At 37.0% G+C, this 26,135-nt stretch overlaps 1 protein-coding gene across 1 annotated transcript in view; it reads left to right on the top strand.

Annotated features, from left to right (window-relative positions):
* Nucleotides 1-25,027, top strand: part of scyl1 (SCY1-like, kinase-like 1) — a 55,620-nt gene extending 30,593 nt beyond the window's left edge. The window contains exons 14-18 of the mRNA XM_051932580.1: nt 3,150-3,265; nt 7,973-8,071; nt 10,547-10,870; nt 20,677-20,758; nt 23,942-25,027. Of these exons, the coding sequence (XP_051788540.1) occupies nt 3,150-3,265; nt 7,973-8,071; nt 10,547-10,870; nt 20,677-20,758; nt 23,942-24,066 (746 nt within the window). The 3' untranslated portion in view covers nt 24,067-25,027. The remainder of the gene's footprint in view (nt 1-3,149; nt 3,266-7,972; nt 8,072-10,546; nt 10,871-20,676; nt 20,759-23,941) is intronic.
* The last annotated feature ends 1,108 nt before the right edge of the window (nt 25,028-26,135 follow it).

Below are 26,135 nucleotides of genomic sequence, written 5' to 3' on the forward strand. Positions count from 1 at the left end.
TAGAGCTGGCCGGCCATCTAAACTGAGCGATCGGGGGAGAAGGGCCTTAGTCAGGGAGGTGACCAAGAACCCGATGGTCACTCTGTCAGAGCTCCAGAGGTCCTCTGTGGAGAGAGGAGAACCTTCCACAAGGACAACCATCTCTGCAGCAATCCACCAATCAGGCCTGTATGGTAGAGTGGCCAGACGGAAGCCACTCCTTAGTAAAAGGCACATGGCAGCCTGCCTGGAGTTTGCCAAAAGGCACCTGAAGGACTCTCAGACCATGAGAAAGAAAATTCTCTGGTCTGATAAGACAAAGATTGGACTCTTTGGTGTGAATGCCAGGCGTCACGTTTGGAGGAAACCAGGCACCGCTCACCACCAGGCCAATACCATCCCTACAGTGAAGCATGGTAGTGGCAGCATCATGCTGTGGGGATGTTTTTCAGCGGCAGGGACCGGGAGATTAGTCAGGATAAAGGGAAAGATGACTGCAGCAATGTACAGAGACATCCTGGATGAAAACCTGCTCCAGAGTCCTCTTGACCTCAGACTGGGGCGACGGTTCATCTTTCAGCAGGACAGCGACCCTAAGCACACAGCCAAGATATCAAAGGAGTGGCTTCAGGACAATTCTGTGAATGTCCTTGAGTGGCCCAGGCAGAGCCCAGACTTGAATCCGATTGAACATCTCTGGAGAGATCTTAAAATGGCTGTGCACCGACGCTTTCCATCCAGCCTGATGGAGCTTGAGAGGTGCTGCAAAGAGGAATGGGCGAAACTGGCCAAGGATAGGTGTGCCAAGCTTGTGGCATCATATTCAAAAAGACTTGAGGCTGTAATTGCTACTTATGTACATGTGATTTCTCAGTTTTTTTATTTTTAATAAATTTGCAAAAGCTTCGAGTAAACTTTTTTCACGTTGTCATTATGGGGTGTTGTGTGAAGAATTCTGAGGAAAAAAATGAATTTAATCCATTTTGGAATAAGGCTGTAACATAACTAAATGTGGAAAAAGTGATGCGCTGTGAATACTTTCTGGATGCACTGTATGTTACAGGCTGTGTAGAGGAGTAAGACTTGCTGTCATCCCATTAAATTGAAAATCACTTCAGCATTATGTATTACAAGTATAGGAATGCAATGATTGCTAGGCATAATGGCATGACTTTTGGTTTGAAATGAGCAATAATTCAAGTCATAGTCCAGCCCTCTACAATGTGCTAGCAATTATAACACTAGCACATTAGACAGAGGTTTATGATGAGTGACTACAAAATATGTGCCATTAGCCTCTAGCTAATATACATTCAGAGTTTCACTTGCCTGCACGTTCAAAAGTGCTACTGTTTTATTTCTATTTATTACTGTTTATTTTCAATGTATTATTAAATATTATTATATAAATGTATAAGTCTATATTTTATTTAAAATATCTACAAGTAGGTCATTTAAAAAAAAAACATTTTTGCAAATGTTATGCAAATCTTTTTATTTGGTGAAAAGTTCAATTTCATGAACTGTGTTTAATTTCAAATGAATTTTTGAAACAATCCAACTAATCAATTAATCAAAAAAAATAATCACCAGATAAATCAATTCTAAAAATAATCATTAGTTGCAGCCTTAATTGTTAATATATAATGTCAAGAATATTGGTTAAAAAATGTTCACAATTAGTTCACCATCAACTGAAGAAGTTGTCAGACATGCTTATATTTAGTACTGGGCATGTATAGAAGATCTGATGCAAAACACTATAAATTAATTATATAAATAAACCTTTGCAACGCAGTTTTTGTTTACATATATAATATGTGTGTGTGTGTGTGTGTGTGTGTGTGTGTGTGTGTGTGTGTGTGTGTATATATATATATATATATATATATATATATATATATATATATATACACACACACACACAGTGGAACCTCGGTTTACGACCAAAAAGTTCGCCAAACTTTTGCCTCGGTTCACGACCACACACTCGGTATACAAACAAGCCAGGTTCCCTTTCGGTTTGTACATGTTCAGTCTCTCCAAGTGCATTTCCTGTGCAGCGAGCAAGAGAGAGAGCGAGAGAGCGCCACACACACACACACAGAGGCAGCGCGAGAGACAGAGGCACACACACAGGCAGCACGAGACAGAGAGAGCCGCGCACACACACAGGAGCACGCGCAAGAGAGGCGTGCACACACACACACAGGAGCGCTCTAGAGAGACACACACACAGGCGCTCCAGGCTTGCAAAAGAGAGACGCACGCACACACACACAGGCGCGGGAGAGAGCGAGCGAGGGACGCATAAGGTAGAGAAGGCTTGTTTTTGTTTTCAGTTCTATTTACAGTGATCGGTTCGTAGCCTGCATTGTTGCAATGTTACTTTTCTTGGTGGTTTATTAAATTACGGATTTTTCAAATGTTCATTTTTTTCCCCTGTGCTTAAAACTCATTAAAAAAAGTGTTTTTAGCGAGCGGTTCCTAGCACTATAGCGTGAACTATTGCAGTGTTAGTTTTCTCAGTGTTATTCAATGTTTTTACGTTTCGTTTACCATTACGTTGTGCCTTCTATGGTATAATTAACTATATTTGTGCTTAAAAACTAAAAAATATATATATTTACATAGTTTGTATGGTCTGGAACGGATTAATTGTATTTACATACAATCCTATGGGAGAAATTGCTTTGGGTCACAACCAACTCGGTTTACGACCAGAGTTTTCGAACGAATTTTGGTCATGAACCAAGGTTCCACTGTGTGTGTGTGTATATATATATATATATATATATATATATATATATATATATATATATATATATATATATATATATATATATATATATATATATATATAAAACAATGTTGAAATGTATTATAAAGAGAACCCAAATATATCAATTTTATTTTAAATATTGAAAAATTAGCTTATATCAGTCTGTGGAAATCTGTAGTCATTGATTCTTCCCATTTTTCATCTCAAAAATTAGTCCATAAAGGCTACATCTATTTAATTGTGCCATTATATTATTATAATTTATTTATTTATTTCATAACCAATAATTTACTTAAATATTTAGTTAAATGAGGTATTTTGCTTAAGTCTTTATTACTTGCAAACTTAACATGGTTGTTTTCTACCATTGTTTTAATTCCCTATTCAGATGTAACTTCACCATCTCCTGCTCCTTTAGAACTCTCCAAGCAGCAGGTAGCAGAACCAGAAGAGGAGGAGCAAGTGACTGACACCTGGGAAGATGAAGACTGGGGTAGTCTTGAGGTGAGCAGAAAGTGAGCTTGGATATTGCGTTATAAAGAAAACTTTGTTACTTGGAAGCCTCACAACTCAACTTGTAGTTAATGTACGTGTTTATCCAGTTTAAATTTTTAATTCAAAACAGCAGTAATAGCCAGACGTAAGATGACCTTCCAAGGCCATTTTGGCAGATGAGAGGAACAAAGTAATTTACACCATTTTCTACAACATGCAACTGGAGAATATCTTTCAATATTGAACAGAAACTGTGTTATGATGGTGTTAAGAATTTACATTGATAAAACTTCTTGTCCATTAGGTAATACCTCCAAGTAAAAACAGGTGAATACAATATTTGACTTCTGTTAAATATAATAGAAGGGACACTCTGCTCAAACGCTATAATGTGCTGTTGGTTTTAAAACTCAACAGTACCCATAATGTTGAGAGTACTGAATTCTTTGTTTAATCATGTAATCCTGGGGAAAGGTTATAATTGAAAGGGAAATAAATTCATATGCAGATATTTGTTCAATAGGCAGATGGGTCATTACAGAATGATGGACTTTAAGGTAAGTAGGAGAACTTGAGGATGGTCCTTTTTCTAATATAATTAGAAATGCTGATTTAAACTGGCTGCAGTCAGAAATCTCTGGAAACATATGATGCTTACATTGAACAGCCCTTCCCTGATCAACTTCATTTTAAAACTTCATTACCTGTGCAAGAACTATTATTAACTGGCTGATTTCAGAATTTTAGTTTGCCTTCATTAGGAGATTAGGTGAGTGACTATTGGAATATGTAAACGGGCTGAAAGAAAATAAACTAGATTATAAATAACTAGACAGAAGTGTTTAAGTAAAGGAATTGCTGTTCTGGAAAATGTAATTTTATTTCCTATGGATCAAGAATATGTAATTCCATGCCTGGAAGCTTTAATAATTTTGAGAATCATAAATTTCAAATTTGATTTATTGTAGTACTTGTTCATAAAACTGTTGCTTTAATGGCTGTTATAGTAAAGCTGTTGTGCTTTAGAATTGCACTGCATGCTGTCTAAATTATTATATGTAGTGTAGTATATTGGAGAAGAACAGTAAATAAGGAATAAAAAGTAAATTTGAATATTTAAAAAAATCTGAATAATTAAAAAAATGTACTTGGAAATATCAAGATGGTTTTTTTTTTAATGTATGTATAAGGCAGAAACCACCTCTGGAAGGTGCCAGTCCGTCACAGGGCCCATACGGAATTGCCAGTTAACCTAATGCGTACGTTTTAGGAATTTAGGGAGAAAACCAGAATAGACAAAGTGTAACCCATACAAACAAAGTGAAAATGTGCAAACCCCATATGGAACACAATTCAAAACTAGGACAAGGGATCTGTGAGGCAGCCAGGAACTGCACTTCTTGCTACCCAGAAAGTTCAAAAAGTGTAAAATGAATGTAAATCAAACATGATTTTTCATTTTGTAAGCTCTCTTCCCTTCTTCTTGGATGCTCTTCATCCTGCCAGCTGAGCATTTGTACTACCTGACCTACTAACTCTTCACTCAATAAGCCAGTGGCCATGAAGCAGCTTTAAACCACATGCTAATGTTACATTTGTCCAATCCTCAAAATTACTTCCGGGGTCACAAGGACAAAAGACTAGCATGGTCACTATACCTTTGAGCCCTCAGGTGCCTTCAGTAGTTTCAGGCAACATTGTTTTCTTTCTGATTAAACAAATTTGTGTCTTCATTTGTAAAATTTGTATTTACATTTCATCTGAAAACTTGTGACAGTGCTCTGTGCCTGCTATACAAAACCATACTGAATTGAACTGAACATGAGCTGAGGTCACCTGAGCAGATTCTTTGCTGTAAGGTCTTACAGGAAATCTAGCCCTCACTAGAAGGTTTGGAACCATGTGCTTCCACCTACTGGACTAAAATTTTGTAATTGACCAGCATTTTAAAAGAACTGAAAGAAAAATATAGTGTAGCATTGACAAAAAAAGTGAAACGTGTGGGCAAGGGTTTTGTCTAGTGCAGGCATGTCAAACTCACTACCATTGGTGGGCTGCTTCGACTGCCATATGTGCGTCAGCGGGCCGTACTGTAACAAATACTATTATACTATTATACAAAGTTACTGTAGCTTTCTTTCCAATACTGAAAACTTTAAAAAATGTAACACTTAAAGTTTAAAGAAAAGCAATTTATTTCCATGCAGTCTCCATACAACAGTGTAGAATTAGAGTCTTAACCTCTTAGCTAGGTCCTTATTATATTACTAGGCTTACCCACCTTTTAAGGCGACTGACTTTTATCCTCAATTTGTGTGCGCTCCATGTATACATCAGGCATGTAAGTGTAGGGAATGAGAACATCAAAGTGCCCATTCATAACATCTCAGTTTTTTTTTTATCCCCTCAAGTGCCTGTCCAAACTTGGAGTGTATGACTCCATAATAATATACTTGAAACTCATAGGGGAACAACTCTCCCTCTGCCATTAGCTCAGAAATGGTACCATAAGTTTGAGACTTTGACATTTCAGTGAGATACTGAAGCTCATTTGTATAAGAGATTCCTGACGGCATCATTGTAAATGGCTGAAACCTTGACCAATTACTTAAAACATGTGGTACAATGTCAGCCCGAATCTGTACCGCTAAAGACGGAGTTTCATGCACTAAATAAGCTATAGATGAGAATAAGCAAGCACCATCTCCCCTGATATTTACTATGCAGTGAGGCATTTGTACTCCATCAACATTAATTATTTCCAGAGACATAATTTTGTCTATTTTTCCAGCGCATCGCGCACAAAAGCAAGGGAACGATAGGAGCACCAGAACTCTGCTCACATCACGTCGCTTCATGCCGCAAGTAGTAAGTCTGTGATAAGCGGAATACTGCTACGCTTTGCACTCACGGGACGGAAGGACAATCCCAACCGCTTTTATATAGTGTCTTGATGATTGATGTTTATTATATTATATTCATTGCTTATATAGGAGCCTTACAGTGTGAGATTTATTTCTTTTGTCCTGACACTTGGCATCTCTTGTTAGTAACCAGTTCGTCAATATCAGCCTTGAAATCTTGTGCAGCTGCAACTTTTGTGAGGGATGAAAGGTGCTCGACGGTAAGTCTTGAGCGATGTGGGTTTTTGGTAGCTTTCATTAACAAAAACAATTGCTCACAAAGGTAAGTGCTTCAGAACATAGACCGTACTCTCGATGCCAACTTACGGATCTGCACATACGAGGGTGGCAGGTAAGCATACAAGCCTGGCACACCAACTTCATTGTATTTTGCCTTCAGAATAGAATCTGACTGCACTTCAATCAATTCCATTTGGATATTCTCAGGCGCATTCTCAACGTTGTAAGAGAACAGCGTAATGCCCTGTTCGCGTGAACTGAAATCTCGAAAATGCTCACTGAATTCATTGCTCAGTAATTCAAGTTGGAAAACAAATCCTCCAAAAATCAAATTTTACTTTACTAAGTTTACCTCAAAGTTTATATTGTAAAATAAGCCGATATGCACCTGACCTACAATAATTTTACAAACTCAAAATCACAAAAATATGTTAATAAACAACTCACCAACTTCTCGCGTCCACTTCAGATCTTCAGCTGTAGTCTGCACTAACTGTTCGTTACAATACTAGCACAAAATTACATGAAACTAGAGCAAAAAAACATGAAAATATGCGAGCTATTACTACTCGTGATGGTCGGTTCTGCCCAGTGGCCAGTCTCAGCAGCCCAGTCAATAGTGTAGCCTTAGCAGGGGCGGCTCCAGGCTCGTGGCGGCCCTGGGCAGAGAAAGAATCGGTGGCCTCTTCACCCGCCAATGTCAATACGGTATCTTATGCATGGCGGATGGCCACATCCATTGCGGACACTGCATAGCCGCCTCGTGCTCATGACACGCTTCTATATACACGTGTCCATAACTTGAAAACCAAGTGGCGACCCATGATATTCTCATTACGGCAGAACATTATAATACTACATATAGCTTACTGCTCCGACTCTAGCGACATTTGTAAATACAGCGTACTAATTAACAAGAAACAGTGTTTTTCGGCCACATTGCCGTCAGCTGTGTCGTTATTTTCTCTTTCTGTTTTATATTCAATATATATTGGCGTGGCGGCCCCTGGGATTTGGCGCCACTGTGCAGGTGCACAGTTTGCACATGCCTAAGGCCACCCCTGCTGCAGCCTAGCACTTCAGTTGTGACGCTGCGGCTCATTAACTTTGGTCAAGGCTCGTGGCTATACTAGCAGATGACGATTCCGGTACCGTAATGCCATGGGAAAACGCGCTTTTGTCAGAAAGCAGAAGTAAGAAAAATCAGTAAGTAACACCGAAGATGCAGAATACTATCGTTTGTGATTAAATCAATCATTTTATACAAGTTCAGTGCTAATTAGGATCTGTCATGTGGGCCACACAGATTTCTGTTGCGGGCCACGTGTTTGACATGCCTGGTCTAGTGTATTAACCTGCATTTTTTTAATCACAGCCTGCCATTTTAATAAGGTGACAAATTAATGTATTGCCTTTGATTATGTAAAGCTGCAATCTCCAAATTAAAATAAAATAATAAAAAAAAAAATCTTGACTTGAGCTTCTGAATATGCTTTAGAAAAATGCTATGTTAAATTTGCTAGACTTTTTCAGTTACATTCTCTAACATTTAAAGTCACATTCATTGTTTTAGGAACCTGATCAGGCAAAAGTGCAAAAGGAACATGATGATTGGAACTCCTCTGACTGGTCAACAGTGCAGACAAATACTAAAACAAGTAATAACAAAACAGTAAGTCTTCACTTGTCTCTTTTACATCATTAATGTCTGACGTGTGTCTCCAGGGAATACTTGCTTACATTATTTGAAAAAGGAGCATGCAATGTACAGTGCGTCCGTAAAGTATTCACAGTGCATCACTTTTTCCACATTTTGTTATGTTACAGCCTTATTCCAAAATGGATTAAATTAATTTTTTTCCTCAGAATTATACACACAACACCCCATAATGACAACGTGAAAAATGTTTACTTGAGGTTTTTGCAAATTTATTAAAAATAAAAAAATTGAGAAAGCACATGTACATAAGTATTCACAGCCTTTGCTCAATACTTTGTCGATGCACCTTTGGCAGCAATTACAGCCTCAAGTCTTTTTGAATATGATGCCACAAGCTTGGCACACCTATCCTTGGCCAGTTTCGCCCATTCCTCTTTGCAGCACCTCTCAAGCTCCGTCAGGTTGGATGGGAAGCGTCGGTGCACAGCCATTTTAAGATCTCTCCAGATATGTTCAATCGGATTCAAGTCTGGGCTCTGGCTGGGCCACTCAAGGACATTCACAGTGTTGTCCTGAAGCCACTCCTTTGATATATTGGCTGTGTGCTTAGGGTTGTTGTCCTGCTGAAAGATGAACAGTTGCCCCAGTCTGAGGTCAAGAGTGCTCTGGAGCAGGTTTTCATCCAGAATGTCTCTGTACATTGCTGCAGTCATCTTTCCCTTTATCCTGACTAGTCTCCCAGTCCCTGCTGCTGAAAAACATCCCCACAGCATGATGCTGCCACCACCATGCTTCACTGTAGGGATGGTATTGGCCTAGTGATGAGTGGTACCTGGTTTCCTCCAAATGTGAGTTCAGTCTTTGTCTCATCAGACCAGAGAATTTTCTTTCTCATGGTCTGAGAGTCCTTCAGGTGCCTTTTGTCAAACTCCAGGCGGGTTGCCATGTGCCTTTTACTAAGGAGTGGCTTCCGTCTGGCCACTCTACCATACAGGCCTGATTGGTGGATTGCTGCAGAGATGGTTGTCCTTCTGGAAGGTTCTGCTGTCTCCACAGAGGACCTCTGGAGCTCTGACAGTGTGGTCACCTCCCTGACTAAGGCCCTTCTCTCCCGATCACTCAGTTTAGATGGCCGTCCAGCTCTAGGAAGAGTCCTGGTGGTTTCGAACTTCTTCCACTTACGGATGATGGAGGCCACTGTGCTCATTGGGACCTTCAAAGCAGCAGAAATTTTTCTGTAACCTTCCCCAGATTTGTGCTTCGAGACAATCCTGTCTTGGAAGTCTATAGACAATTCCTTTGACTTCATGCTTGGTTTGTGCTCTGACATGAACTGTCAACTGTGGGACCTTATATAGACAGGTGTGTGCCTTTCCAAATCATGTCCAATCAACTGAATTTACCACAGGTGGACTCCAGTTAAGCTGCAGAAACATCTCAAGGATGATCAGGGAAAACAGGATGCACCTGAGCTGAATTTTGAGCTTCATGGCAAAGGCTCTGAATATTTATATACATGTGCTTTCTCAGTTTTTTTATTTTTAATAAATTTGCAAAAACCTCAAGTAAACTTTTTTCACGTTGTTATTGTGGGGTGTTGTGTGTAGAATTCTGAGGAAAAAAATGAATTTAATCCATTTTGGAATAAGGCTATAACATAACAAAATGTGGAAAAAGTGATGCGCTGTGAATACTTTCCGAATGCACTGTAAATTCCTTCTCTTAAGACTACTATAGATGCTGTTTGCCAGTAGAGTCAACTAACTATAGTTTTAAATCTAATTTGCTTTTAAGGATTTCAATAAACATTTTAATGTTTACAATGTACAATTGATCACCGGTTTTGATATCCTGTATCTGTACAAGTAACAATAAACACAAAGAGCAACCTGTTAATTGGCCTTCTTCTGTAATTTTTCCCAGCCTAGACAGATGCACTTCAAATTCTCCTCTTGCACATATTATTGTTTTGGCATTCTTTAGCATAAAACCCATTGTTTTGTTCATTCATTCTTCCACCTCTGTCATAAAGCACCTCTTCATCCTGTTATTCTCCATGTTTTGTTTCTTATGGCCTCAACACGATTTATTGACTCCCCACCAATCTTTTCTCTAAATTCTAAGATTTTTTCGTTTCCCTCAGAGAGCCTGTTTATGTCATTGGTTTCCAGCTTTGCCTCATTTCCTGCCTTTGTAAGCACATTTTACTCTCAGACTATTTGTTTTCTTACTCAGCGTGGATAAACTTGACTCTTTAATGCCATAGAGACTTTTTCAGAATCAAATGAAGTATCAGAATTTGAAAAAAAAAACTGTATATACTTTCATTTTGTTAAGAATAAAATGATTTAATATTAGTTCTTCTGTTGGTTATTAATCACAGCTATAATTATACATGTTTAATTATTTGAGTTACCACTTTTATCAAATTTGTGCTTGATTTTAGTCTTCGAACTTACAGTATGGTTACTTTCTTCTCTTAATTAGTCAAACAGGACATCCTCATCTGCTAAAAAGCAAGTCAATAACTGGAATAGTTCTGGATGGGGTGCCGGTGACAGCTGGTCTGTGGAAAAGGAATCTTGTACTCAAGCACAAAGTCCTCAGACAGATGACAGCTGGGGCAATGACTGGGAAGATGATTTCAGCCCTAAAAGAACTTCTTCAAATGTAAAATCAACGACAGCTATTAGTGATACCCCACAAGGTATAAAACTAGCCAGTGAATACAACTGGGATGCAGGTGGTGGAAAGAATTCTGAAGATGACTTCTTCTCAGGAGTTTCCCAGAGATCTACTTCTACTGTAATAGTAAGTATGCTTTGTAATAATGTGTGTTAGCAGTGTCCTCAGGGTGATTTGTTAAGCATATGAAAGGTAGCAGGAGCAGCTGAAGATGCTTGGAGCATTTATTTATTTATTTATTTATTTTAAAGGGCATGCAAGAGGACCTATGTATCCATAGAATTAAACCAGTTATATCACACTCAATCCAGCAAGCATTTACATTAGAAAAGAAGGGAGAGAAAAGCAAACTTTCTAATGGGGAATGGTGTTTAATCAAATACAACATAAGCAAAAAGGTACAATAGAAAGGAAAACATCACCTAGACATTAGGAGAAAAGTTTACACAGGGAACAGAAAAGGAAAACATGAAGAAAGAAAAAAGGATAGCAAAGTGGTTGAAGACTTTGAAGCATTTTACAGTTATTTCACTGTTTAGAGTCGCATAGCTTGTTGTAAAAATATGCGAGCAGTAGTAGGTTATAAGCCAACATGTATAATAGTATTAAAGGTGATATTAAAATGGTGACTTGTATATGCTTTAAATGTATATTTTTAATTTAAAAAGGGTTGAAACTGTTTCTCCTATCAGATTTAATAATGAGCTTAATATGAAGTCAGTTTTGTAGTATGATTGACTTTTGAGAAGTTTGCTTCTAGGAGTCCTTCATTGGGTACAGGGTGAGTATTTTGCAATCCTATGTTGTAATAATTGTAATGTAGATAATTGAACGAACTTGCCCACATTTGCTTTAAAGAGATGTTGTGGACTGTTAAAATTGTACGTCAATCATGAGTATCCAGAGTGGCTTGGCAGGACTGTAGCATGGGCAAGGTCCACTTTCTTTTTTTTAGTTCCGGTCATCCTCTCTGAATTGCCTCCTGGCATCAGCGATAGTGAGCAATTGTGAGGATCGTTAAATTGATCTGGAGTGTATTTGAGAAACTGTGATGTGAGTCAATACCCAAAAATCATGAAATGCCGTTCTTTAAAATCAGAGAGCAAAACCATGAGTAAGTCTAACCCAGAACTGACAAAATCTTTTAACCAAAGGATATCACCAGAACCAAGACACTAAAAACTTTAAACTGAACCAAAAAATTGAATATTATGAGTTGTTAATCAGAAAGCTTTAAGTTTTTTTTAAGGTTTTAATCTGCAGTCTTGAACACTATTGAGCGCTTTGCCAGGTTATTAACCGGAGCATTGTGACATGGTGGATAATGCCTCTTGGGTGGTATTCCCTAGAAGTAGTGCCACACTTCTAAGGAACTCCATAACAAAATGCTAATGCTACAAAAAGGTGATGTTATACATAGCGGTGGGCGGTATGACCAAAATTCTATATCATGGTATTTTTCTAAATTATCCCGGTTTCACAGTATTCGACGGTATTTTTTTCCCCATGCATGAGTGGATGTTAACCACATTTTCTACTGCAATTACTGGCTAACAATAACCTATTCCACTGTCAAGAGTATTGTACATTGTACAAAAAAAAACATTTTAATGTGCACACAAGTATTAATACAGTTTTGCATTGCCCCATAAAGTGATAGTTTTCAAGGGGGTGGCACTAATGGAGAAGGTATCACATTGCATGACAGATGCAGTCAAAATATAGAACCTTTTTATTGAACAAATTTTGCAAAAACAAACTATAATTTTGACAACATATTTTCAACCATACAAAGAGGCATTTAGACTTTGTAAAATATCCAGAAGTGCTTGTCAAAAATTGTATTGCACCGAATATGTCTTAGAAAAGGAATAAATAGTAAATATTTTTTGTAAACCAACTACACTTTCTGTTAATGTTAACAATCTCTGTCCACTGACACGTTAAAGTGACTTTTTAAACAACTTTATCATCATTAAACTGCATAATATTTAAACTAATAAATAATAACAATAAAATAAATAATAGTATTATTACTGATAGTTGCACTGTTACTTCAAGACTTGAAGCCCAGGTGCATTACACAGTATTCACCAAATTAAAATAAAATAAAACAAGTGCAACTTGGTGATGACATCTTTACCAACTGAACCATCATTTAGGCAAACTGCATTAATATGGACTTTGCTTCAAGCTAAGCTATACTGGGAAGAAAAAAACAAACTATATGACGAAAACAAAGTCAACATTTCCACTTTATTCTCGCCGTTTATGTCGAGATTAAAGTCGACATTTCCACTTTATTCTCGCCGTTTATGTTGAGATTAAAGTCGACATTTCCACTTTATTCTCATAGTTTACTTCATAATTAAAGTAGAATGTCGTAAACTAAACTTCTTCCTAAAATCAATGTTTAATCAATTACTTAATTTACCCCGTCATAAATTAATGCAGCACATTAAATGCTTTGTGTTACATTCCCCGACCCAGTAGTTAATCACTACGCTTCTTAAACTGACTTCCTCCGCACTAAGAGAAGACAGCGATCACCATACAGAATCCATTTACTTCATGATATTCCTGCTTTCTGAAAATTTAGAATGCTAAGATAAATACTTGATATCATTTTCATGATGAAATGCATTAAAGCAGGTATTACACATGCACGGTAGTGAGGCGGTAGTGCTGCTCCCTCGCAGTAAGGGGTCCCCAGGTGTATGTTCAGTGTAGAGAACTTTATGGCAGGTGTGACGAGGCTCCAAAAAACTGGATGTATGAATAACTATCGCACAGGTTTAACTTAAATATTGTGTAAATGTTGTGTTTGTGATCTGCTGGTCGGAGACACGAACACAGAATTCAATGCATGTTCTTCTGAGCGGGCTATCTTTATTGCATGCGTGCTGTCTCTGTCTGAAATACCAAAACCCCAGTTCCTATCCTTCCTTTTTCTTTCACCACATAATCAATCACCACACGATAAACGTCTTTGTGAAATTAAAACTAGTTATAAACTTAGCCCACGGAGTGTTCAGAACTTTAAAAATATCTTCGTTATACATGTTTAATTATGCCATCCATTCAGAGTTGCGCCCATCTCTGAACGAGTCGCCAGCACATCGCAGGATGAATACAAGCAAAACATACACTAGCAGGGTCAATATAGCACAACAAAACCCCACATCCTACATGACTTTGAAAGGAAACTGAAGCACGCCGAGTAAACCCACCAGAAAAACATGCAAATGCAAGGCAGGCATGCCGCCGTGCCCCCATATGATTAATGCATTTCACCATGAAAATGATATTAAGTATTTATCTTAGCATTCTAAATGTTCAGAGAGCAGGAAGATCATGAAGTGAATGTATTCTGTGCGGCGCCTCCTCTTAGTGCAAGAAGAAGTCAGTTTAAGAATCACTTAACACAAAGCATTTAATGTGCTATATAACTTATGACGGGGTTTGAGAAAATCTAGTAAATTAAATATTCATTTTACGATGAAGTTTAGTTTACGATGTTCTACTTTAATGACAAATTACAAGAATAAAGTCAACATGTCGACTTTATTCTCGTCATAAGTGTCAAGATTAAAGTGGAAATGTCGAGAATAAAGGCAACATGTCGTCACACTGTTACACAGTACCCAGGTACATTACACTGTATTGAAAACAAATAAAACAAGTACAACTTGGCTTGCAGTATTATCCAGTAGTATAGAAACAGTATTTACACATCTGACCTTTTAAAACTAAAGCATCTCCAGGCGACAGACGTGACTCCTTTTTTTCGGCTCTCTGTCCATTTTCACCGCGCGGCATACCTATGCTACCGCCCACTATTTGGTGGTGTAGCAGTGAAAAAGAGCCCTAGTGCAACAAACCTGTGTTTAGTGGTGTAGCAGTGAAAAAGGTCCCCAGTTGAACAGTTTCCCGCTGCGCCACGTTCCGAACGTTGTTTAGGCAATTTAAACTGGTGTTGCGGTATAAGAAAAATCCATATCATAAAAAAAATTAAAAACGGTTTTCGGTATGAACCGGTATACCACCCAGCACTAGTTATACACTTACAATTAAACATCAAAAGCATTTATATTTATCCCAAGCTAAATTATTAATACAAAACCCATATGTAGAAACATTCTTTGGGATTAGAACTTTCAAATGAAAAGATTTATTTGACACAGAAATCATATTGTTTTTGACAGTTGTCTAGCAAGGTGTCCCAATTCATAACGGGTGTAAGCATTTTTTTTCCTGGCTGTGAGTTAGGCAGATGTTAAGTTTAACTTGCCCAGCTCCACTACAGCCACATGTCTCCTAACCAACGACAGAATAGGAGCATTAACCATTATTCTGACTCTACTTTATTGGTTTTGGTCTAAAAGACAGATTTTCTCTTTATTATATAAATTAGTTATGTTACTGTAATAGTTGAATTAAGTTGACTTTCAATTATTTATAAAGCATTTATTATATACCCCTAGAAAGCAATATGACTATAGCTAATAGCTTTTATTTGAAACCTCAAAGGTTAAGACTTTAAACTAGAACATGCTTTATAATAAATCTTTAGGGGCTAAGTAGCTGTCTTAGCGCATGTTGCATTAATAATTTTTCATATGTGACCTCAGAGGCTTAATGCCATTCTTAGGTTATGTTTCAGAATAAAACCTTAGAGGCTAGGTAGATTAACTTAACATGTTACATTTAATTCAGACTTCAACTATTAAGGAATATTCACCAAACGGGAATATTCTTACTGTGAACCTCTGAAACTGTCTTCCAGCATGTGCCCACAGAAAAAGGGAGTATATTATTTCGGCATTAATTGCAATGATAGCAGGCAGATAATCAGTACAATAATTGAAAATGTATTAATAGCAAATGTAACATTTTATACAGTAACAAAGTAGAATAAAATTATAAAAAGGAAGAAATAAGAAATACTACAAATACTTAGGCAGCATTCCAGAAGTAAGAAATACTTAACTTTGTAAATTTCAACGTATCCTTATATATTCTAAAATTACTCAGACAGCAGGATTGGAACAATGAGTGGCTATAAAATCTTCAAAATAGTTAACATCATTTGCATTTGCTGTCATAAAATACAAAGAGAGAGGAAGCAGACCCATGTGTTGTACATCATAAAATGCACAGCTTTTCCCTGAGAAAATAAACCTGGGATCTCCTTCATTAATATGCTTGATTATAGAAAGATTTTACAGAGATATAGTAACAAACACACCCTTCTGAAAATAGCCCAGAAAGACTCATAGTAACATTAGAATTAATTTAAGACCAAATATGGCTATAAATATCATATTCATTCCAATGAACTGTTTAGACATAAGACAGATTGACTGTCAATTTTATGAATTGATGGAAGACTTTTGGCTGCTTCTTGGGGTGGTTTGGGTTGGGGAATTCTTTCCTAAAGTGAAACAGTTCTCGCAAAATGTTTATTGCTGATGCAGATGTAATTTCCTTATGCCTCCACATGCTCCAGTCTCTTACAAGAAAAAAAAAAAATCTAAAAAAATATCCCAGTTCACAGCATAGAGTAGCATGGGAGGAAACTTCACTTCAGAGAAACAGACACAAGTGGATCATGGTCGAATGTAAGCACAAAGTAAGAGATGAGTAATATCTGGGTCATGAACACTAAAATTAGTGGTGTCCAGTCACTTTTAGGACCTTACAGAGCTGTATGGTGACTTTGATAACTTTAAGCTAGCATGCAGTGATGAGGAGCCCCAGTTGCTCTTCTAAACCAGCCCCCGGTAAAAAGGGAAGTAGTGATCATGAGGATCTGTTATTTAAGGCATTGACACACAGGTTTGCTTCAGACACGGGGAGTCTTGTACAGTCTGTTGCCTTCCAGATGTACAAGATGGCGACCGCCATTGTCATGTTGATAAGTTCCTACTCATATTTGGACTTGACTCAGATGTCATTGTCCATACTGGTTCACATGCCATAAATAAGGGTATTTTGCAAGACAAACTTAAAAGGGTTGTTGCTAAGTTGAGGTGCAGAAGTCTTCTCTGAAGTTGTCTATAAAATGCTCAAGTCCAGATAAGCATATGGAGCCTAGAAGATTTAAATGTTTGGCTCAGATTTTAGTGTTGGATAAACTTGTATAGTATTTAGAAGACTGTATAAACAAGGGAATGAGAGGGCAGGGAGTTTAGCACAGGCAAGGTCTAAATGTTCATGTAAAAGAGCAGATAGCAGCATTAACCAAAAAAAAAGTAGAAAACATGGGATAAATGCTAGAGATAAGATGAGTATAATATAAATGAATACACACTATTTACAAAAGACCAGCAAAACTGCAATGGTGCTGTTGCAGGAGGGTGGGGTTTGGCCTTATAAATAAGAGGAGATTAAAATATCAGCCTATTTTCAAATAGTGGATGAACAACATCTTATTTTAAATTTGAATATTCTAAGGCAGCAAGGACTGAGGCTCCACCATACAATGTGTAGAATGATGAGCAGTTTTATTTATCCAGATAATGGCTAAGAAAGCTCTACAAATGTCATAGCACAAGAACAGAAATTCATATGAGTAATCAATAACTGTTTTTTAACTAGGAATGTTAAAATACCAACAAAAGAGAAATGCGTATCTAGGTTTATTATTTTTAATAACAGGAATGGAACTTGGGAGTAGAGATAATTGAAACATTACGATCCAGTGATCATAGTATTGGAGATTCACATTATTTTGGCAATCCATATATTAAAAACTAAGAATGCTAAATTTAATGTTGGTAAGGCAAATTTTGAACAAACAAGGCAAATTCTTAAAAAAATACAAACTTGGAGGAACTTGAGGAACTTTGGAGTAGAATTAAAAGAGATCAGTCTTTCTAATAGTAAAAATACTTTATGCGTGAGCTTTGAAAAACCAGTGCGATATGATTCTGCCATTTTTATAATTATCACTGGAAAGCTTAGACTAGTGAATCACCAGAAATGATTTTATTAATTTATTTCTTCCTATAGCCTTTCAATTTAAGATTTTTTTGTTGTTGTTTTGACACAACTTTAGTGGCATTTTTTTCTAGAGTTAAGCTATTTTGTCCTAAAAGGTAAAAAAAATATATATATATTTTTATAAAGTGACTTTTTTGCCAGCTGTCAGATGCCACAACCTACAGAGTACATGGAGTGCTTTCAGGCGGAAAAATGCTACTGTTACTGCTAAAAATAAATAAAAGTGTATATTCATATGGGATTCTTCAAACCCAATGAAATCTGACAGAAGTACAACCTGTAATTAAATATATATATATATAGTTCAAACCACATTATTTTCATTACAATGCTCAATTGCTGCTTCTTCATGTTCCATTCTAATTATACATTTGTTTATTTTTATTTGCTCTTATGGAAGACAGTATCATTCCTTTAAAGGTAGATGTAATTTATTCACAATAAATATTCTATATTTAGAAGTAATATAAGAAGTAATCATCATTTTTATATACCTTAACAGCAAAATTGAGTCTACTGTTTTAACATTTAATTAGCTCATTTCTAATGAGTATCAGACTTTAGAATTCTGATGTTATATGACTAACAAGTTGGCTGTTTTCAACAGATAGATATATAAAAGTGTATTGAGTAGGGGTGAAGTCAATGTACTCATAAAAGCATCAAAACAACATTATTATTGTTATTATTTCATTGTTGCCAAAGGCATGAGAAAAATGCTAGTGCTGATTTAGAGGCCATTGCATTTCTCAGTTCCCCAGGTTGGGAATCCATTGCACCTCACCCAGTCTTTAATTAACTTCATATTTTATCAACCTGGGCATTATAAACCAAACCACACAAGGTTTTGTATTCTTATCACATGGCTTATCACATGTATATCAGTCCTTTGTTTCAGTTCATCTTTCACCTTCTTCTACTTGTTTATTCTCCTTCCTAACTTTGCCTTATGACTGACCTTCATCATAAGATGCTCTTCAACACATGTACCTCCTTTAGTTCCAAAGACAAACTGGCCTGATTTATTTTCTGACTACTTGTGGAATAGATCCAGGTGTATGTGTACTCTTGAACAGTGTTTCACCAGATAACATCAATACTGAACTGAAGTACAGTTTGCAAGAATGTTCATCGTTTATCCTGTATGAATGTTTTATGCAGTCAGCAGGCTTTGCCCTTTTGGCACGCTTTTAATTAAATAGTTCTTTTTTTAAAATTTGAAGCTGGGATTACCTCCCTGCGTGGAGTTTGCATGTTCTCCCCGTGTCTGCGTGGGTTTCCTCCGGGCGCTCCGGTTTCCTCCCACATTCCAAAGACATGCAGGTTAGGTGGATTGGCGATTCTAAATTGGCCCTAGTGTGTGCTTGGTGTGTGGGTGTGTTTGTGTGTGTCCTGCGGTGGGTTGGCACCCTGCCCAGGATTGGTTCCTGCCTTGTGCCCTGTGTTGGCTGGGATTGGCTCCAGCAGACCCCCGTGACCCTGTGTTCGGATTCAGCGGGTTGGAAAATGGATGGATGGCTGGAAGCTGGGATTATAGCACTTTGTTTACACTGTTAAGTTTTTCACAATATTTGTACAGTCAATGCCTACTGAACCAATTTCTCTCATTTTTAATTGCAAGCTGTAAGCAGAAAAGTATAGTGCATGAAAATAATACAAAACATTCTAGTGTTTACTGTTTTGGCAGTTTGCGTTTTAGTTCCTACCATGTATAGTATTTCAGTGTGACTTTATTTTGTGCTTAGCACTGTAGAGTACTATATGATCAAATGTATTGGTTGGCATTATAACAATGTTTGCAGACTCCTGGCATGCTAATTTGAGTTGTTGTTGACAGACCTTTTTATTAATTAATGATGTTTTGTTAGTGACTGGAAATTGTTACTTATTCACAAATAGTTGATTTGTCAAAATTAAGTAAAAGTTAGAATGTCTAATTTTTTTCAGTCTCTGAAACAGAATCATTTTACACCATCTGAAATCCCATAGGTGGGTTCCACATTAGGTCTGGTGTTTTATACTGTAGATTATACATAGAATGCAAACAAAGTGCACAGTTATGAACATATACAATTGCCAATACCTTTCTTCCACTACAGCATTTTGTCTGCAATTTGTATCTTGCAATTGCAAAAACATTAGCAACACAGTTTCAACTACTAAACAAATGCAAAAATCAAAAGTTTATTTTTCTCACTGCTATTGATCCTTCAGCTGTACAGTTGTTTTTGGCTTTGTGTCCTGAAACCACTTCTCTAGAACCCTCCACGTCAGATGTATGGAATCATTTTTGTAATGTTTTTCAGTTGAGCTTGGCAAATGTTGATTACGTATATGGTTTGTTTGTTTTTTTTTTTCTCCTACAAAAAAGGTTTAATGTGGTTCCATGGTCTCTAAATTTTATTCAGTAATGCTGCTAATAGGAATGATAAATGGTTTGTAGCTTTATGATTTTTTTTTTTTGCTTTGTGATTTTATTTCTGGCACCCTTTGAAATTTTTTGACCCAACCACTGTCCTACTTAAAATGAGTTGCTTATTCTTTTTTCATTTAATTTAAAAGATGGCTAAAATCATTAGGGAGCTAACAAATGTGACCACAGCCATGAAACACACCATAAGACAACCTCATTTTATGTAACAAAATATACTTTATGAATTATAATTCAAATTAAATTGAGTTTAAACTTACTGATAAGTGTGATACTGCATCAAGAATTGCTCATAAAGTAGCTTATAATTTAAGCCATTTATCTTCAGGTTCCACTTTGCTTTGTTCGTAATGATTTTGTAACTTATAAACATTGAATGTCTGAAAAAGCAATTGAGAAAAAATGATATTGTATGTACACTTTGATTAAAACATAGAACATTATCATTTACATTATTCCCATGTAACATATTAATGTAAAAAAATGATTTCCCCAGAAGAATGACGAGTCATGGGGTGCAGACACAGGAGGTGACTGGGGTACAGATGAAAACTGGGAATCTTTAGAAGCTGATCAGGGTAAGTGATGAATAACATATCACAATGTTTTTCTGCTGTATTGTTTTATCACTTCTTGATTGTAATAACTGAATAGTACTCAATATTGCTAAATCACAGGACCTTGCCTAGTTTAAATTTAGGTTCAGCACTTTTTCCTTCAACGTTTGTTTTACCTTTTTTGAGTTTTTGTTATGCTTTTAAGTTTCCTTCTACAAGGTAAGAGCATTCTTATATTTTGGGTGGTGATGATGGCAAGCGCGCTTGAGTAAGATGTCCTTTTGTTGAACTATTGCTGTCAGGTTTGATTTAATGTTTTGTAAACCAAAAATGAACTGAGGCTGGTTAATTAAAAATTAATATACAGTGGTGTGAAAAGCTATTTGCCCCCTTCCTGATTTCTTATTCTTTTGCATGTTTGTCACACAAAATGTTTCTGATCATCAAACACATTTAACCATTAGTCAAATATAACACAAGTAAACACAAAATGCAGTTTTTAAATGATGGTTTTTATTATTTAGGGAGAAAAAAAATCCAAACCTACATGTCCCTGTGTGAAAAAGTAATTGCCCCCTTGTTAAAAAATAACCTAACTGTGGTGTATCACACCTGAGTTCAATTTCCGTAGCCACCCCCAGGCCTGATTACTGCCACACCTGTTTCAATCAAGAAATCACTTAAATAGGAGCTGCCTGACACAGAGAAGTAGACCGAAAGCACCTCAAAAGCTAGACATCATGCCAAGATCCAAAGAAATTCAGGAACAAATGAGAACAGAAGTAATTGAGATCTATCAGTCTGGTAAAGGTTATGAAGCCATTTCTAAAGCTTTGGGACTCCAGCGAACCACAGTGAGAGCCATTATCCACAAATGGCAAAAACATGGAACAGTGGTGAACCTTTCCAGGAGTGGCCGGCCGACCAAAATTACCCCAAGAGCGCAGAGACGACTCATCCAAGAGGTCACAAAAGACCCCAGGACAACGTCTAAAGAACTGCAGGCCTCACTTGCCTCAATTAAGGTCAGTGTTCACGACTCCACCATAAGAAAGAGACTGGGCAAAAACGGCCTGCATGGCAGATTTCCAAGACGCAAACCACTGTTAAGCAAAAAGAACATTAGGGCTCGTCTCAATTTTGCTAAGAAACATCTCAATGATTGCCAAGACTTTTGGGAAAATACCTTGTGGACTGATGAGACAAAAGTTGAACTTTTTGGAAGGCAAATGTCCCGTTACATCTGGTGTAAAAGGAACACAGCATTTCAGAAAAAGAACATCATACCAACAGTAAAATATGGTGGTGGTAGTGTGATGGTCTGGGGTTGTTTTGCTGCTTCAGGACCTGGAAGGCTTGCTGTGATAGATGGAACCATGAATTCTACTGTCTACCAAAAAATCCTGAAGGAGAATGTCCGGCCATCTGTTCGTCAACTCAAGCTGAAGCGATCTTGGGTGCTGCAACAGGACAATGACCCAAAACACACCAGCAAATCCACCTCTGAATGGCTGAAGAAAAACAAAATGAAGACTTTGGAGTGGCCTAGTCAAAGTCCTGACCTGAATCCAATTGAGATGCTATGGCATGACCTTAAAAAGGCGGTTCATGCTAGAAAACCCTCAAATAAAGCTGAATTACAACAATTTTGCAAAGATGAGTGGGCCAAAATTCCTCCAGAGCACTGTAAAAGACTCATTGCAAGTTATCGCAAACGCTTGATTGCAGTTATTGCTGCTAAGGGTGGCCCAACCAGTTATTAGGTTCAGGGGGCAATTACTTTTTCACACAGGGCCATGTAGGTTTGGATTTTTGTTTCTCCCTAAATAATAAAAACCACCATTTACAAACTGCATTTTGTGTTTACTTGTGTTATATTTGACTAATGGTTAAATGTGTTTGATGATCAGAAACATTTTGTGTGACAAACATGCAAAAGAATAAGAAATCAGGAAGGGGGCAAATAGTTTTTCACACCACTGTATGTGGATGTAAGGAGGCAGCTCAGTTAGCCAAAAACCGGGCTTACAGTGTCGCTTTATGCCCTTTTGTCATTTGTTTTAAAGAGTAAGTGCAGTATTTTTCAAGTTGGTAATTTTTGGACAGTTATACATAATAAAAACAGATTTTGACAAACTGAAGGTGACTATTCAGTCTATCAAGCATATTTATCTTAATAGCTAAGATGTCTCAGTATTTCACCCAGATACTTAAGGGTTGTCATGGTATAAAATAATTTGCCATCTGAATTTTTTTTGTTTAATAAAGTATTTTTTAATGGATTTTAAAAAATACCATGCCTTTTCTTGTGATTTAAAATGGGGTCTATGAGGCATCAGTGCATATGTGAAAAAATGCCTTAAACCATACCAAATATGTCCATTTTCAAAACAAAAATGTTCCCTCCATGGAAACCTTTTACTCCCTATTGTGTTATTTCCTATGTTTTATTTCTGAAACATGACAATAGTGGTACTCTCCACTTGAGGGTAAAAAGTGAAAGACCTGTTAATTAGCATTGTGATCCAACCCCACATTCATGGGTTGCATATAGTGAGTTTAAAAGTATCTCATCTGCTCAATACATATATTTTTAATTTCCAAAATTTAGCCCACCCAGAACTGTTCTACTTATTGCCATCAATAGACAGAAAGTACAGCGCAATCCTACCTTTCAGCTGGTGGGTAGGAAGCTCAGCACTCCAAGGTGACTTCACACTAAGCCTACTGCTGCTGTTCTGCATGAGATTTTATCAAATACATTATGACCCTGAGCACCTTCCATATCAGGTGTACCTGACAAAGACCACTGATCTGAGACCCAGCACAGACCCAAGACATACTGAAGTGATCGTACCCATTAGCTGTCATGAGAGCACTTAGGAAGTCATTGTTGATTTAAAAAAAAATAACATGTAAATCATTGGGGAAAAGAAGTCTGCTTAATTTGTTACATCCATAATCCTTAAAAAGACACGGTGAGATTAATACATGCAGTATGACCTAGATGATCACTTCCTTATTTTTAATTATTTATTCTTTTAAAACATATGAGAAAAACCTTTTGTACTGGGAAAATACTATATTTTATTGGATATATTTAATATTGTAAATAAGATGATTTTGAATTCAGTGTAAGAAATTCGATATCCTCCCTTTCTTAAATTTATACATCTTATTTCCATTTGTCTGTTATTGCTTAAGGTATGAGCAAAGCAGACCTGGCTAAGAAGAAACGAGATGAAAGAAGGAAAGAGCTAGAAGCCAAAAGAGCGGAGAAAAAAGCTGCCAAAGGACCCTTGAAACTGGGCGCTCGCAAACTGGATTAACAACTCTAGACCCATGTGTAACCAGTTCAGTATCCAGTCCGGGCTGATTCCATGCATTTGCCTCTACATTCTGATCTCCTGTACATTCCAAGACCCTTTCATTGCTTGGTTTATTCATTGCAGGAAATATGTGAGAGACTTGGATCCTTCATCATCACAAAAACAAAAATAGAGGGGAGTTTTCCTTTTGAAATGCATATTGCAGAGACATTGTCTGATAAGCACCTTAATAACTGAAGGAAAGCCCAGTGTAGCATTATTGGACCGTAGCATCATGGTATATGTCATGTTGTATACTACAGTTTTGCATAAATTGTATATCTAGTGGTGGTTTTACTCTTACTGCTATTGCAAAAAAGGGATTTGAGTCAGCTTTATTTATGTAAAACATGCAGAGGAAAATTTTAAAAAGTAAGGTGTAACAATATGACCTTGGACCATGTCACTGCTGAAGGACGGTAATTTACATTTATTGAAACTTCCCCTTGTTTTAAGCCTCTGTTGTTTTTATGAAGCTGTCTCATTAAGATATTTTCATTAAGGCTTAAACAAATGTCAAGGTTCATTTTTAAACAACGCTACACTGTGGTTTTCTTGTATTTAGCAAATACAACCCCCCCTCACTGAGGAGCCACATGACAATGAAGAAACTGGAGAAGTACGAATGTTGACACTTTCAGTTCTTTAAACAAAATGACCTTTTCTCTGTTCTTGTCACTGTTTTCTATTGTGTTGTTTCCGAAGATATTCACTGCTCATGGTAGAGAGATTAAGGAAACTGATCACCATCAATGACAAATCCAAAATCTGCTGCTGTTTTTTTTTCTCTTGTTAATAGCACAAACCTATATATTTTAATTGTTTTGATTTAAGCCTTAAGTTTATTTTAATGTGCTTTAAATGAATACTTTGTATTCAGAGTTAAATTAAAAAGGTTCCTACTTGCTGTAACTGAAAAAAAGATTCATTTTTGTGTCTAGTTTCTTAATTTGGTTATTTACATATTACCAACTTTTGAAAGTCTTCCATATACAGTATTCATAACTTGTTTGCTTTCTAATGTAAGGTATCAAATCTCTTTTGTTATTTTCTCAGTGGTAATGTTTATTTTCGAATAATCAGTTTTACTTGAACAAACATCAAATAAACAAAATGTAGATAAAGTCAGTGCTCTAATAATATGCCCTAAAGTAAACTGTTAATTTAAGTGAATTAGAATTGCATTTACATTTTATTTGGCTGATTCTTTTTTATCCAAAGCGATTTAACAACCTTTGAAATGCAATTGGTTACAGTTGTTTTTATTTTTCCAGTTGGAGCACAGGTAGGTGAAGTGACTTGCTTAGGGTCACAGAGTCAGTGGTGGAATTTGGACCCACAACCTCATTGTTTGAGGTCCAAAGCCTTACCTACTGTGCCACACTACCTAATTGTGTTCATTTTTATTAATTTCTTCATCTCATTCTGCATATTTTAACGCTGACCCTTAACATTCTTAAAGCTGCTTAGTTTGAATTAGAGTTGTGGCAGGCCAAAGCCTGTACTGGCAAATTTGGGCACAAAATGGGAGTTAACCCTTAGTTGGTTCCTGTAAAGCTCTCAGACACACATACCCAGACTCACATGGCCAAGTTAGACCCAAACTGTGTGTCTTTGGGGATGTGAGAGAAAACCAACTTAGACACTTGGCAGTGGTGTGGGTTCTATGTAGTCAGTAACCAGGCATGGGATTTAAACCCAAACTGCTGGAATTTGTGACACAGCAACACTAACCACTGCACCGTTGTGCTTCCTATATTGAATCATATTCCTATTTGACTTAACTTTCTGGCTGTGGATTAATTTTTACTTGTGAACCCACGGTGTACCATACGCCGCATAATCAGGCCACCTTTATAATGATTTTTAAGCACAGGGAGAAAATTAACATTTGAAAAATCGGTAATGTAATAAATCACCAAGAACAGTAACATTGTAACAATGCACGGAACGAACCAACATACAATTGTCCGTGATTGAAAACTGGCGGACTGCCATCGCGCCTTCTCCTCCCAGAGCGAGGGATCAGG

This window comes from Erpetoichthys calabaricus, chromosome 1 (assembly GCF_900747795.2).
Source record: "Erpetoichthys calabaricus chromosome 1, fErpCal1.3, whole genome shotgun sequence".
In the NCBI taxonomy this organism is placed as follows: domain Eukaryota; kingdom Metazoa; phylum Chordata; class Cladistia; order Polypteriformes; family Polypteridae; genus Erpetoichthys; species Erpetoichthys calabaricus.